This window comes from Vespa velutina, chromosome 18 (genome assembly GCF_912470025.1).
Source record: "Vespa velutina chromosome 18, iVesVel2.1, whole genome shotgun sequence".
NCBI classification, from domain to species: domain Eukaryota; kingdom Metazoa; phylum Arthropoda; class Insecta; order Hymenoptera; family Vespidae; genus Vespa; species Vespa velutina.
In genome coordinates this window covers 2,962,721-2,975,220 of record NC_062205.1, presented here as the reverse complement: position 1 = coordinate 2,975,220, position 12,500 = coordinate 2,962,721, and the positions used below count along the sequence as shown (strand labels likewise).

Genomic DNA, 12,500 nt, shown 5'->3' with positions numbered 1-12,500 from the left:
AATTCGAGCGTGCGGCGCTTGACATGGCCGTTCGTTTTTACGATCTTAACAGAGAGAAGAAGAGAAGGGAGGAGCAGGAGGAGGAGGAGGAGGAGGAGGAGGATTCAATCCTCTCTCGTATAGCGGATGCTGACTCTTCGATGAGGTCTCGAGGAGGATAGCCTTCCTCGTATCTCGAGACTAAAGAGAAGAGAAGAGAAGGAGGAAGAGGAGGAGGAGGAGGGACCTTGGGAATGTGGTCGTTTACATAATCAAAAGAGAAATGGTGTCACACACTCACTCGGATGGGCTTTGAAGAAGAAGAAGAAGAAGAAGAAGAAGAAGAAAAAGAAGAAGAAGAAAACGTCGCTTACGCAATTACGATGAGGAGAACGTAACGCAAGCGGATGGAGTACAGTAAAAAGGTATAGAAGAAAATAAGAAAAAGAAAAAAAAAAAGAAAAGAGATAAGAATGTAGGGCTAAGCATGACTTATGAATCGAAGGTTAGAAAAGGAGAAGGAAGAAGAGGTAATGCCTCTTTGCTCGATTCGAGAGCTCGAGAGGCTGCTTTCTCCATGAAGCAGCAGCACCAGCAGCAGCAGCAGCAGCAGCAACAGCGGATCGAGAGTAAAAGCTGTCAAGGAGAGAAAGAAAGAGAGAGAGAGAGAGAGAGAGAGAGAAAGAGAGAAGCGCGCTGGGAAGAAAGACAACAGCAGGAAGAAAGGTGAAAGCACTCTCACCTCCGTTCGAGCCAAGATCTTTCGGTTTTTATATCGAAAGTACACGCGGATTCTTATTACTATCACTCGAGATTCTCCGAAATCGTTCAATTTCTTTCGACCATCGAAACGCCGCCTCTCTCCCCATCTCTCTTTTTCCTAGCCCTTTTCCCTTCACGTGTTATCGTCGAATTTATTTAGATGTAAGACATTTTTTTCTTTTCTCCTTTCTTTCTTTTTTTTTCTTTTTTTTTTTTTTTTTGATTTCTTCTTTCGTTTCTCTTTTTTTTTCATCGGAAATTTTCTTGGCCAAGCGAAAAATATCAGTGACGTAGAATTAGAGACCGTTCGACCGTTCCCCTTGATCTCCATTACGCAACTTATTTTACTTATGGAGACGATCCATCCTTTCCTCCTACCCTCTTACTCCCCTCTTATCCCTTCCTCCCTCTCGCTCTCTCTCTCTCTCACTCTTGCTCTTTTTTCTTTTCTTTCTTTCATTCTTTTTTCCTTAGCTCTCACACTGACATAACGGTACGTGTCCATTACGAAAGGCCGCATCACGATCGGCGACAAGAAAGAAGAAATGAAGAAGACAAAAAAAAAAGAGAAAAAAAAAGAGAAGAAAAAGAAAGAAAAGTAAAAAAAGAAAAGAACAACAAAGTCATATCGTTGTCCATAAACGCGTGTGACAAATAAATAACAAAAAAAAAAAAATAATAATAATAATAATAAACAAGTCAAGTTCGATGTCATTGATGTCCAATTACACTTTGTATCGAAGTAATCCAAGGAGTCTCGTTTATTTATATGGTCGTAGCCTTTATCTCCTCCTCCTCCTCCTCCTCCTCCTCCTCTCTTTCCCTCGATTAACTCGATCGTATCGTATTTAAGACCGTGGTTGCTATCATTTTTTGATTAAAGATTCGAAATACGATAATCTATCATATTAATTAATTTAATGCTAAAGATACGACTTAACTTTCCAAGATTTTAATCGTTTTATCATTATTCTCATTGGAGAAAAGAAGAAAAAAGATAGAAAAAATTAGAAACAAAGAAGATGGAAAAAGAAAAGAAATAGAAAAATGTGTTTCGTACAATGATAAAATCCTGCGTGATCATAGAGATCTTGGAATATAATTAGAAAATTCGATGTCGACATTTTAAATTATATTTCGAGATTACGTACACACACACACACACACACACACATATATATATATATATATATATATATATATATATATGTATATATATACGTATCATTTGATCGTTTTAACCCTTGATCTTGTGATTCGAAGATAGAACCATTTGAGAGAAAGTTACGATCAGGAGGGGGAAAGGGTGAGGGAGAGGGTTAAGGAGAAGAATGAGAAAGAAAGAGAAAGAGAAAGAGAGAGAGATCGATAGATGCGAAGTGAAAAAAGTGTTCGAGACGAAGGAAAGGCGAGAGAAAAAGGCGGCGCCCTGACTTAGCCAGCGGAGGCTGAAAACGCGGAGGCTGGACAGGAGCGCGAAGGGACAGCAGAAGAGAAAAAAAGAGAGAGAGAGAGAGAGAGAAAGAGAGAAAGATAGAGACCTCGATAGAGGACGTAGACCTCTCGCGAGCTAAGCTGGTGGTTCGCGATCGACGGCCCTGAGTCTTTGTACGACGGTGGCTCGATTACGAAAGACTTAGAGTCAGGCCGCCTGCCGGTGCATGCTTCTATCTATTATTACGTTATTCTATCTTTCTATTTCTTTTTTTCTTACTTTTTCTTTCTTTCTTTCTTTCCTTCTTTCTTTCTTTCTTACTTTCCTTCCTTATGTCTTCCTTCCTTTCCTTCCTTCTTTCCTTCTGCCTTTCTTCTGTCTATCTCGAATGTAAATTTTTGTTCTCTTTCTTTCTTTTTCTTTCCTTCTCCACTCCTTTCTTTTTCTAAAGGCTCAGGGCCAACGCGAGAGATTAGCCTTTCAACCAGATCAGGTGTCCGCGAATGTCTACTTAAAATGGCATTAATAGTCAGTACACGTAACGCCTGCGTATATATGTATATCTATCTATCTATCTATGTATATATATGTAAGTATGTACCTACGAGAGGGAGAAAGAAGGACAACAAAAATGTATACGTGCCTTAGCATAACCAGAGCAACTTGAGAGATATCCTCGAAGTATGAAAGTACGTATGTACTTAGAAGAATTATATCTGAAAGATTTTTGCCGTTTTAATTGCGTAGGAAGTATGTAAGTATTGCAAGTCAACCTTCGATTGGGATTGCAATGTCCCGTTGCAATTACCTCATCAACTATACGTCTTTTGACCTTTAGAAAAGGAAGAGTGTCGTTGTTAGACTATAGTTTGTTTAACCAATCCCTCTCTCTCTTTCTCTCTCTCTCTCTCTCTCTCTCTCCCTCTCTCTCTTTCTCTCCCTGGAACTTGGTTCTTATTTTGGGAATGTGCGTTCTCTGGTTGTGTAAATATTTTGTTGTAACGTGCCATCGCAGCTCTAGTCCGGATAAAGTGAGGACGAGGATTGCTCAATGACCTCGTTGCGCGTTTAGAACGAGTCCCATTGGGAAATACGGCGCTCCATTAAAAATGTGGGCTAACGGTGCTATCACCAATGAGAATGACAACGATTTCGTAATCTTTTGATTCTTTTTCTTTCTTTTTTTTTTCTTTCTTTTTTTTTTTTTTTTTGTCGTCTAGACAATTTCGCCCGCAAATAATTCCAAGTTGAAAGGAGGAGGAGATAAAGAATAAAATGAGAACTGATATCGGATCGTCGGTCACGTATTCGACCCGTGAAATAGTTGACGCTGCTTCTTTTTTTTTGTCCTTTTTCTTTTTCTTTTTCTTTTTCTTTTCTTTCTTTCTTTATTAAAGAAGCTCGAAAATCACAGAGTGAAAAGTTACGAATCAGACACCTGTTTGAGCCATGACGATTCCGCAATACTCCAACGCATCCGTTATACAGATTATCTTTGCGGATTATCTATTTTCTGTTTTCCTTTTTCTTTTTTTTCTTTTTCTCCTTATTTCGTTCCTTTACGTTTCTCTAATTTTCATATACGATCAATTATATTTATATATATATATATTTCTTTTTTTTTTTTTTCTTCTTTAAATTGGTTGCTACGGTATCGTGAAAAATTTTGATACGATTATCGCGAATTATCCCTGGGAAAAGTATACAGGCAATATGGATGATTGCATGGGTGCATGGCTGGGGAAGGGAAGATCGGATTCAAAAGTGGATATAAAGGGGTGTTTCCTTTTAAGTTTTGTGAGCAAACCTGATAAGATAGCGAGTAATAGTATTTTTTTTTTTTTTTTTTTTTTTTTTTTTTTTTTTTTTTTTTTTCCAAAGAGTTTACAGATTACATCCATGAAATAACAATCAAGAACGATCGACACGCCATCGAGAAGCAAATGAAGGAAACTTCTAGCCAGTTCTCACATAAGTTCGTGGCCGATAGATGGCAGAAGCGTTGGCCAGCACAGCCCGCGGACAATGTCAATGTCAACGAGCACGTGAGCCTTGCTCTTGCTTCAAGAAAAATCGATAAGCCTCGGCGTTGAACCTTTTTCCAAGAAAAGTAGGGAGGGAGAGAAAAAAAGAGGGGGGTGGAGAGAGAGAGAGAGAGAGAGAGAGGGTAGTGCCAGATAAAATGCATTTTGCCAACGTAAAAGATCTCGATGACGATTTGTAAAAACAGGAGAAAAAAAAAAAAGACTCAGCACTCTTCTATGGAACCTTACATTTACGAATCCTAATCTTAGGACGCTGATAAAAACTCACGATATTACATGTAATTATCTATTCCCATTTGCGACGTGACACGTACGTTTGTGTTAAATACTCAATGGTAAATAAAGTGACGACGAACGGACGGACAAACGATGAAACTGATATGCGACAATAACATAGATTGTACGTAAATTAATTCGATTGATGGACGAGGAAAATGAAAGAAAAAGAAAAAGAAAAAAAAAGGAAAAAAAAAAGAATCGAAACCTATTTTTAGCTGTGCTATCTCCGAAGGAATAGGACGAACCTTTATTGCGTTGATGCCGCCCGATGTCGACGATGACGACGTTCTCGTTCGGTTGTAGAACGATAGAAGTCTCGCAGAGCTCGATCGGATCCATCGAAGCGAGCTCGATCTCTTCGCTCGGAAACAAAGCTGTTAGTACGGTCCTTTTACTCGTATCACCATCGCGACGATTCTCGACAATCCCTGACATAGTTCGTGCCAGATAACAACGTGCTGCTCGGCGCGTACTGTCGCTGGAAACGCAAAGAGGATAGCTGCTAGCTAGCTAGCTAGCTTAGCTAGCTTAGCTAGCGAGGAAGCGAGCGAGCAAACGAGCGCGCGTACTCGAGGGTTGATGTCCATGAATGGAGGGGGGATGATCGTTGGGGGTGGCTACGTTGCCCGCGCTTGCGCCAATCTACGTGATAACGTCGAGAGCCTGGTGCTTTTCTAAAGGCACCTTCCGGTTAAGCTAGGATTACGTTGTCCAAAGAGGACCGCAAGAAACACATACCCTCTCTTCTCCTCTCGGCAATCTCTTGTTTTTTTGATGACGCACACCTTCCCCGATCAACTCCTGTTGCAAGACGTAGGAAGTCAAAAGAGCAACGCATGCGTTGCTCTATTCAAAGGGGAAAAGAAAGAAGCTCCCATACCATGAGAAAATTGCACGGAGCCAAGAATGAGGGGGATTTCGAAGACACTAACGAGACGAAAGAGACACTCTTTACTTTTCTTTTGAAAGTTCGAAATAGCTTTGGCAAAAGTGCACGAGAATGTGCATTAAGGAGTCATACGCTTTTGTTTTCTTTTTAAGCCTCTTCCATCTTCGAATGAATAATCCCTTCCCTCTCCTTTTTACCATTATCACGATATTCTCCTGTATTATGGATTAAACGGAGAATTCGCGGGGTCGTTTTAATAATGAAAATTAAAATGACTCACGCTTTTTAAAGAGCTGCACTTAGTAATGACGTAACTTCCAACTTACCTGTAACAGAAAACAAAAAAAAACAATAATAATAATAAAGAATGGAAAATTATTAAAATACAACACATGATAAATGTCAGAATAGAAGGGAGGACGGAGAATCTAAGCATAGATATAAACAGTATATAGTTTTACGAGTTCCCAACTCGTCCCCTTTTTTATTATGAATAGAAAGTGCAATAAACCCGTATACCTGCTGTTCGAACCATTGCACCCTTAACAAAGAACCCTTCCGAACCGTGACTACTCGATAGTTAATCGATTACTTACTTTTCTTATCTCGAAGGATCGTTCGAATCTCGCGCCGAAAGACGAACTTTTCGTGATAACATTTATCTCTGGCAGAGAAATCTGTCAACCTCTCAGGATTATATCGACGTTGAAATTTTCTACCTTGCCGACGGAGTTCGCGAGAGTGATATTCGCGAGAAGGTCGGTGGCGCCTCCGTACGAGAACTAACAGAATCTTTCGTTATCGTTCTTTACTCCTATCTATGTACATATGTATGTATGTGCATGTATTCTGGGCTGCGCGTGAACGTAAAAGGTTGCGTCTGGTGTAATGCGGTACACACACACACACACACACACAAATATATAACGTATGTGTGTTACCTTGGAAACTCGAGAGAAATATTAACACACATATACACGTCGTATATAAATCTATATAAATAAATAAATAAATAAATAAATATATATATATATACATACATATATGTGTGTGCAGTACATATACTACATATAGTATAGGAATGTATGCGCTCGTAGAGCAAAAGCAATAGAAGCAATACATAGGAGCAATATCAGCAATAGCAGTAGTCGCGCCAGGGTTCGATGACCGGGCACGAAGGAAAAGTGGGACGAAGCGAGCAACCGCGAGGCCTTGAAGGATCGCTCACGCACGCCTGCAAACGTCGTCGCAAAAGTTAAAGCACACGAATATCACCTACCTAGAGACACCTACCATACACATACTTAAAAGAGGGAGGGGGAGGGTGAACACACACATATACGACGCGTGATGTTGGCCGCGTGCACCAACTCGCGTCCTTTCTCTCCGCGATCGTTCTTTCTACGCAAGATCCTACGCTCCATTCCTATTTACGCTCGTTCCTTCGTTCAGATTCCTTTTCTTTAGGACACCCTAATGTTCTTCCTCTAACCCCCCACCTTACCCCACCCCACCCCACCCCATCGAAATTCTCAACACCCTTCGAACTTTAGCCAAACGAGAACCAAACGCACAGATTTATTACTTTCTTTCTTCCTTTCGTTATCGTAGGGTCATAAAAGGGAACAGGATGGGTGGATTAATAGGGGAGAGATGGTTGAACGAAGTGAAGAAGAAAATGCGTGATAAAACGTTGCTAATACTTTTCCGCACTTTTTCTCTTTTTGATGTTACAGTTATCAATTTTCTACGCTAGATTTATTATAACTTTACAATGGAAATAACTTTTTCAGTTCGATTCTTCCTCAATGTCAATGAAGCTGTTCGTCGGATTACTATTCGAGGGAGGTGAAGGGGAAAAAAAAAAAGAAAAAAAGAGAACAGAAAAATGAAAAAAAAGAAGCACCGCAAGGCGCGTCTCGGCCGAAAAAGGATGAAGAAACCGCGAATCCGGACGCGCACGTTGACGATTTCATCATCGTTCCTCGTGTGACGCACAATCAGCAGAATTTATATAACTTTTCCCCGTTTACGTAAGCCATAGCGATCGAGCACTTCTTTCGGAATTACTTCGAGCGGTTTTATTAGTTTGGAAGAAAGAGAGAGAGAGAGAGAGAGAGAGAGAGAGAGAGAGAGGGAGAGGGAGAGAAAAGAAATCGAAGGGGATCGGCCGATCGATGGATAGGATCGTAGAAAATTAATGAAATCCGTTAGCTATCCGATGTATAAATAGGTATTGGTAAAGTATAAAAGAGACATTTTGGATATGCTGGTATAATCCTATTGATACATAACCCTCACAATGAGACTACAATAACCATATTAGGGGTTACTCTCTATAACTGAAAATTAAGGACCTCTCTGTAAAACTAGAAATAATCTTGGATGCATAAATCAAGTGGCACCAAAAGGAATATATCGCTACTAGGTAACCACCAACCTCTATGGGCAGGTTGTGCTTTCGCAAATGAAATGGCAACGAGTAACAGAAATAATTGCGTTCTGCGGGTATATTGCACACGATTTAGCTACGATACGCAGTACTATGTATGTATACATACATACATACATACATACATACATACGTACATGCGATTCATTCGAAACTTTCTGATCGGATTCGATTCGATTTCGGATCGACCTTTAAGGACCCTTAATACCTGCACGTAATAATAAACCATTAACGTGCGAACTAAAGTAATAAATAGATCCGATAGATAAGTTAGATTCTAACATCTCACGTTATTCATTGCGAAAGTTATTGTGTCTGGCGGAAGTTAAACGAATCGCTCGCTCGCTCGCTCGCTCGCTTGTTCGTTCGCTCGCAAGGCAATTCGGAATGTCAACAACGCATTGCGTCGGTGACGTCGAAATACGTCGATGTAGCTCTAGGAAAGTGAAAGCATCTATATATGTATGTATATATGTGTGTGTGTGTGTGTGTGTGTGTGTCGATGTATCTATATACACATGTACGGCAGCATGTCGCAAAGCGCGACTCGATGTATGTAAGCGCATCTAAGATCGATGACTGCAAAAGTTGATCATCTCTATTTCAAGAGAATTTCAAAGTTAGCTCATAATACAATCGATTAAGGAATGATTAAAATTCATTGGACCGGAAATGCACTATTACAAATTCCAAGTACAAAGGATTATTTAACTTGATAATTCGCGATACTAATATAAATACTTTGAACTTAAATACATTCGTTCTTTATATAGTAAAATTAATAATAAGAATTACGTATTGTAATGAATTTTTTAATACGAAAGAAAATAATCATATTTTATGAAGTTTTCATGACAAAATTTTGTATAATATAACATTTCATATACTCGTAATCGAGTAAAACGTAGCTAATTAAAAAGACCTTCGTAATACGAGACGAGTTACATTGTCGATTCGAAATGATTGCCGAATTTTGGCGGGAAAATCCAAGAATTTGACGTATGTAACGAAGTCAGCCTACCAGCCAAGCCGGTTATTGGTTTACATGCGCGTAATACGGCACATTGAAGAAAAATTACGCAAGGGACGGAAAGCGAAACGAGTTCACGCGTGCTTCGAAGGGTGTTGAGAGAACAGGCCTGAGCGAGTATGTGTCTCTCTGTATACACAGGCGTTTACGCTCGAGCGCGAAATGGCAGATCGATCGGTAGGATAAGAGAACAGGGAGCAAATAGAGAAAGCACGTTTGCTATTCTCTCTTTTCTTTCCTCCCCCTTCTGTAATTTTTTTCTTTTTTTCCTGTTCCTATTTTTTTTTTTCCTTTTTTTTTTTTTTTTTTACTACTGCACATAAGGCTCGGCCTATCCCCCATTCTTGAGGGGTTCGACGAACTCGACTTTGTTGCTTTTTAATGAAATTAACGTCAGCATATACACATATATGCGTGTGTGTGTGCGTGCGTGTGTGTATATATGCACGTATGTTCATACTATAGTTACTCTAACAGATATAGATTAAAAAAAATATATTTTCGAAAGAACTCGATTTACTAATTTACTCGGTCCATCGAGAAAAAAAAAATATAGAAATATAAATATATAATTAACATAAAATAAATATATATTAAAAATAAAAATATATATCTAATATTTTAATTAAACGTATCTACTCGATTGATATTTTTGGTATCACGTATATAAACAACGTATCGAAAGATTCCCGGACCTTCGATTTTCCGATATTCCAATATCGATAAGAACGGAATAAGAATGTGTGGGTTTAATCCAAGTAATACCAGGTACATATCTGTACGAGTATATTTCTATTGCAAGCTGAAAACAAATGGATTAAACGGAACGGAAACGAAAACTCGATCGAGTAATGGTTTTGAGTTCATGTAATTTACGTAAGACATTCTCTCTCTCTCTCTCTCTCTCTTTATGGGTATATGGAACGAAGAAGAAGAAAAAAGAGAGAGAGAGAGAGAGAGAGAGAGAAAAGAAAAGGAGGAAAAGAATCACTTTTATTCTGAATGCACAGAGAAAATAGCCTAGCGGTAATGTATTTCTGTGTCGCGATCGAGCCTCGAGGATATAGGGTCGAGGCCGATTGAACTGTGAAGAGTAAGATCATTGCCCTTACGACCTAATATATCGCTGATTCCTGAAGGGTTGATGGTAAGGGAGGAAGGCCGGAATAAAAAGCAAAGTAAAGTAAGTACGTGATTTTACGAAACGTAGCCAGATTTTCTTCTTCTTCTTTTTCTTATTTAATTTTTTTCTTTTTCTTTCTTTCATTTTTTTTCTTCTCTTCTGCACATAAAGAAGGAAAGAAAATTCGTCGAAATTGACTTCAATTGTGATTTACATCAAGCTTTCTACGATCGATTCAACGGAGATTTTGAAGCAGCCCGGAAACGAAATCTATCCTACGAAAATCCTTGAAGGAAGAAAGAAAAAGAAGATGAAGGAAAATAAAAAATGAAAATAAAAATGAAAAGAGAAAGAGAAAAAGACAAAGACATACGTATGTATTGTACATACGGGTAAGTACGTGAAAAGTAATTATTTACGTAAATGGATAATAAAATACGATAAGGAATAACTAATCGTTCGTAATATGTTGTTAAATAGAAGTATTATAAATGTTATAAACTGCAAAAATAGAATGAAACTCTTTAATAGTCTCACGATTAAAGAAACGGCGAACAATGATCTGCGATATAAATCCGATTATTTTCTCTCTCTCTCTCTCTCTCTCTCTCTTTCTTTTTGTTTTCTTTTTTTTTCATTCACGGGAAACAAAATCGTGAATACGAGAAGCGCGTTTACAAAGATATATGCATATATGCAATAGATACATAGGCAAAGCAAGGTAAGATAAGTTAAGTAAGTTAAGTAAGTAAGTAAGTAAGTAAGTAAATAAAGTACGTATCTCTGCATACATATGTAAAACGTCGTAGTACCGCTTTGTAATTTTTCAAGGAGCGAGTTCGCAAGTGGAGATCGTCGTGGATCGGCGCTCTCGTGTCCTTCGAAGCCGGAATTCGCAAGAGTTAAATGGTTCATCGACATCGAAGGAGGATAATCATTTCTCCGTTAACACATTCAACGCCGTTTGCGCTGACTCTCTCGATACGATCGTAATTATTCAGTATGTATTCCCTTTCCGTCGCAATCGTTTGCTGCCCAAGTCATGCGATTAAGCGTTCATGCGTCACTACTGATTGCATCGAGAGAAAGAGAGAGAAAAAGAGAGAGAGAGAGAGAGAGAGAGAAGAGAGACCTTCTAATAGCGATCTCTTATCATTAACATCAACTAGTAGTTATAAATGTTATTTGATTGGATCGTACGATTAGTACACCTTTCGAGATATTTCTTTTTTTATATTCTCTTCTTTTTCTTTTTTCTTTTTTTTTTCTTTTTTTTTTTTCAGTTTCTTTTGTGTAAAATTCTACTCGCGCGTATTTACATTTCAAATTAATTTTGTAAGAATATTTGTTTGTCTGTTTATATATATATATATATATATTTTATATATATAAAAGTGAAATAATATTTTTAATTTTATCGAAACAAATTGTTCCCGAGTTTAATATTAAATTTATCAATAGGTACAATTTCACAGCGTTCGCGTTCTCGAAAGAAGACTCTTGCTACGAAATTAAAAAAAAAAAAAAAAAAAAAAAAAAAAAAAAAAAAAAAAAAAAAAAAAGAAAAAAAAGGAGTTCACGCGTAAAAAAAAAAGGAGAGGATGATCCACCGTCGTGCGATTGCATCGATGTAGAAAGTAAGTTACGACGTATAATACGACGAACGTGAAAGTCGGTACACTATTTCGCACACTTTCCATGAGCTCTCTCGTATCTCTCTCTCTCTCTCTCTCTCTTTCTTTGGTAATAATAATTCTTTTCGAATGATACCCTTAGCTAAGTTGAAAATATATTCTGCTATTTCGAAAGTACGATATTATATATTGAGAGAACGTCATTCTGTCGACTATCTTAATTACTGGGTAAATAAAAATATCAGTTGAATGTGGAGAAATAAAAAAATAAAAAATAAAAAATAAAAAAGAAATAAAATAAATAAATAAATAAATAAATAAATAAAAAAAGAGAAGAATATAAAGAACGATAATCGTGATATTTTCGCATGTATCGTGTATCAAGGTCGATGACGTATTTCATTTTTTTCATATTTATCGCAAACTTTCTTATCCCTTCTAAAGAATTAGTTCGTTGCCCTCAATATACGATATCCCTTATCAATTCTCTTATCAACGATGAGAATCTATCTTCGCTAACATAATTCACGTCTATTTATATGGGAATAAGCGTTTCGCAGAAAAGTAAAAAAAAAAAAAATAATAATAATAATTCTAGGAATTAGATCAAATCAAATTATTTAGTTGTCGAAATCAATCTCTATCGACTTTTTTTTCTTGCGTCTTTTCTTTTCTTTTTTTTTTTTCTTAACTCGTGTTTTTTATCTCGTACTTTTTTCTTTCCTTTTTTTTTTTCTTTTTTGTTCTTTTTTTTATTATCGTCAGAACCAATTGAGAGAACCAACGAAAGTTAAACGAACGATGATTTATTACCAATATTTTATCTTCTTTAAGAAATTTCGCACGTTTCACGACGACTACGACGACGACGG

General features: G+C 37.6%; 1 protein-coding gene across 3 annotated transcripts in view; it reads right to left on the bottom strand.

Annotated features, from left to right (window-relative positions):
* The window catches only part of LOC124955481 (nuclear hormone receptor E75-like), a 148,457-nt gene that overhangs the window by 52,141 nt on the left and 83,816 nt on the right, over positions 1–12,500 (bottom strand). The window contains exon 1 of one of the 3 annotated variants that reach the window (XM_047509984.1): positions 4,746–4,951. The exons of the other annotated variants lie outside the window; for them this stretch is intronic. Within the exon in view, the coding sequence (XP_047365940.1) occupies positions 4,746–4,935 (190 nt within the window). The 5' untranslated portion in view covers positions 4,936–4,951. Of the gene's footprint in view, positions 1–4,745; positions 4,952–12,500 lie in introns of those variants that run through there. 3 annotated transcript variants of the gene reach the window in all.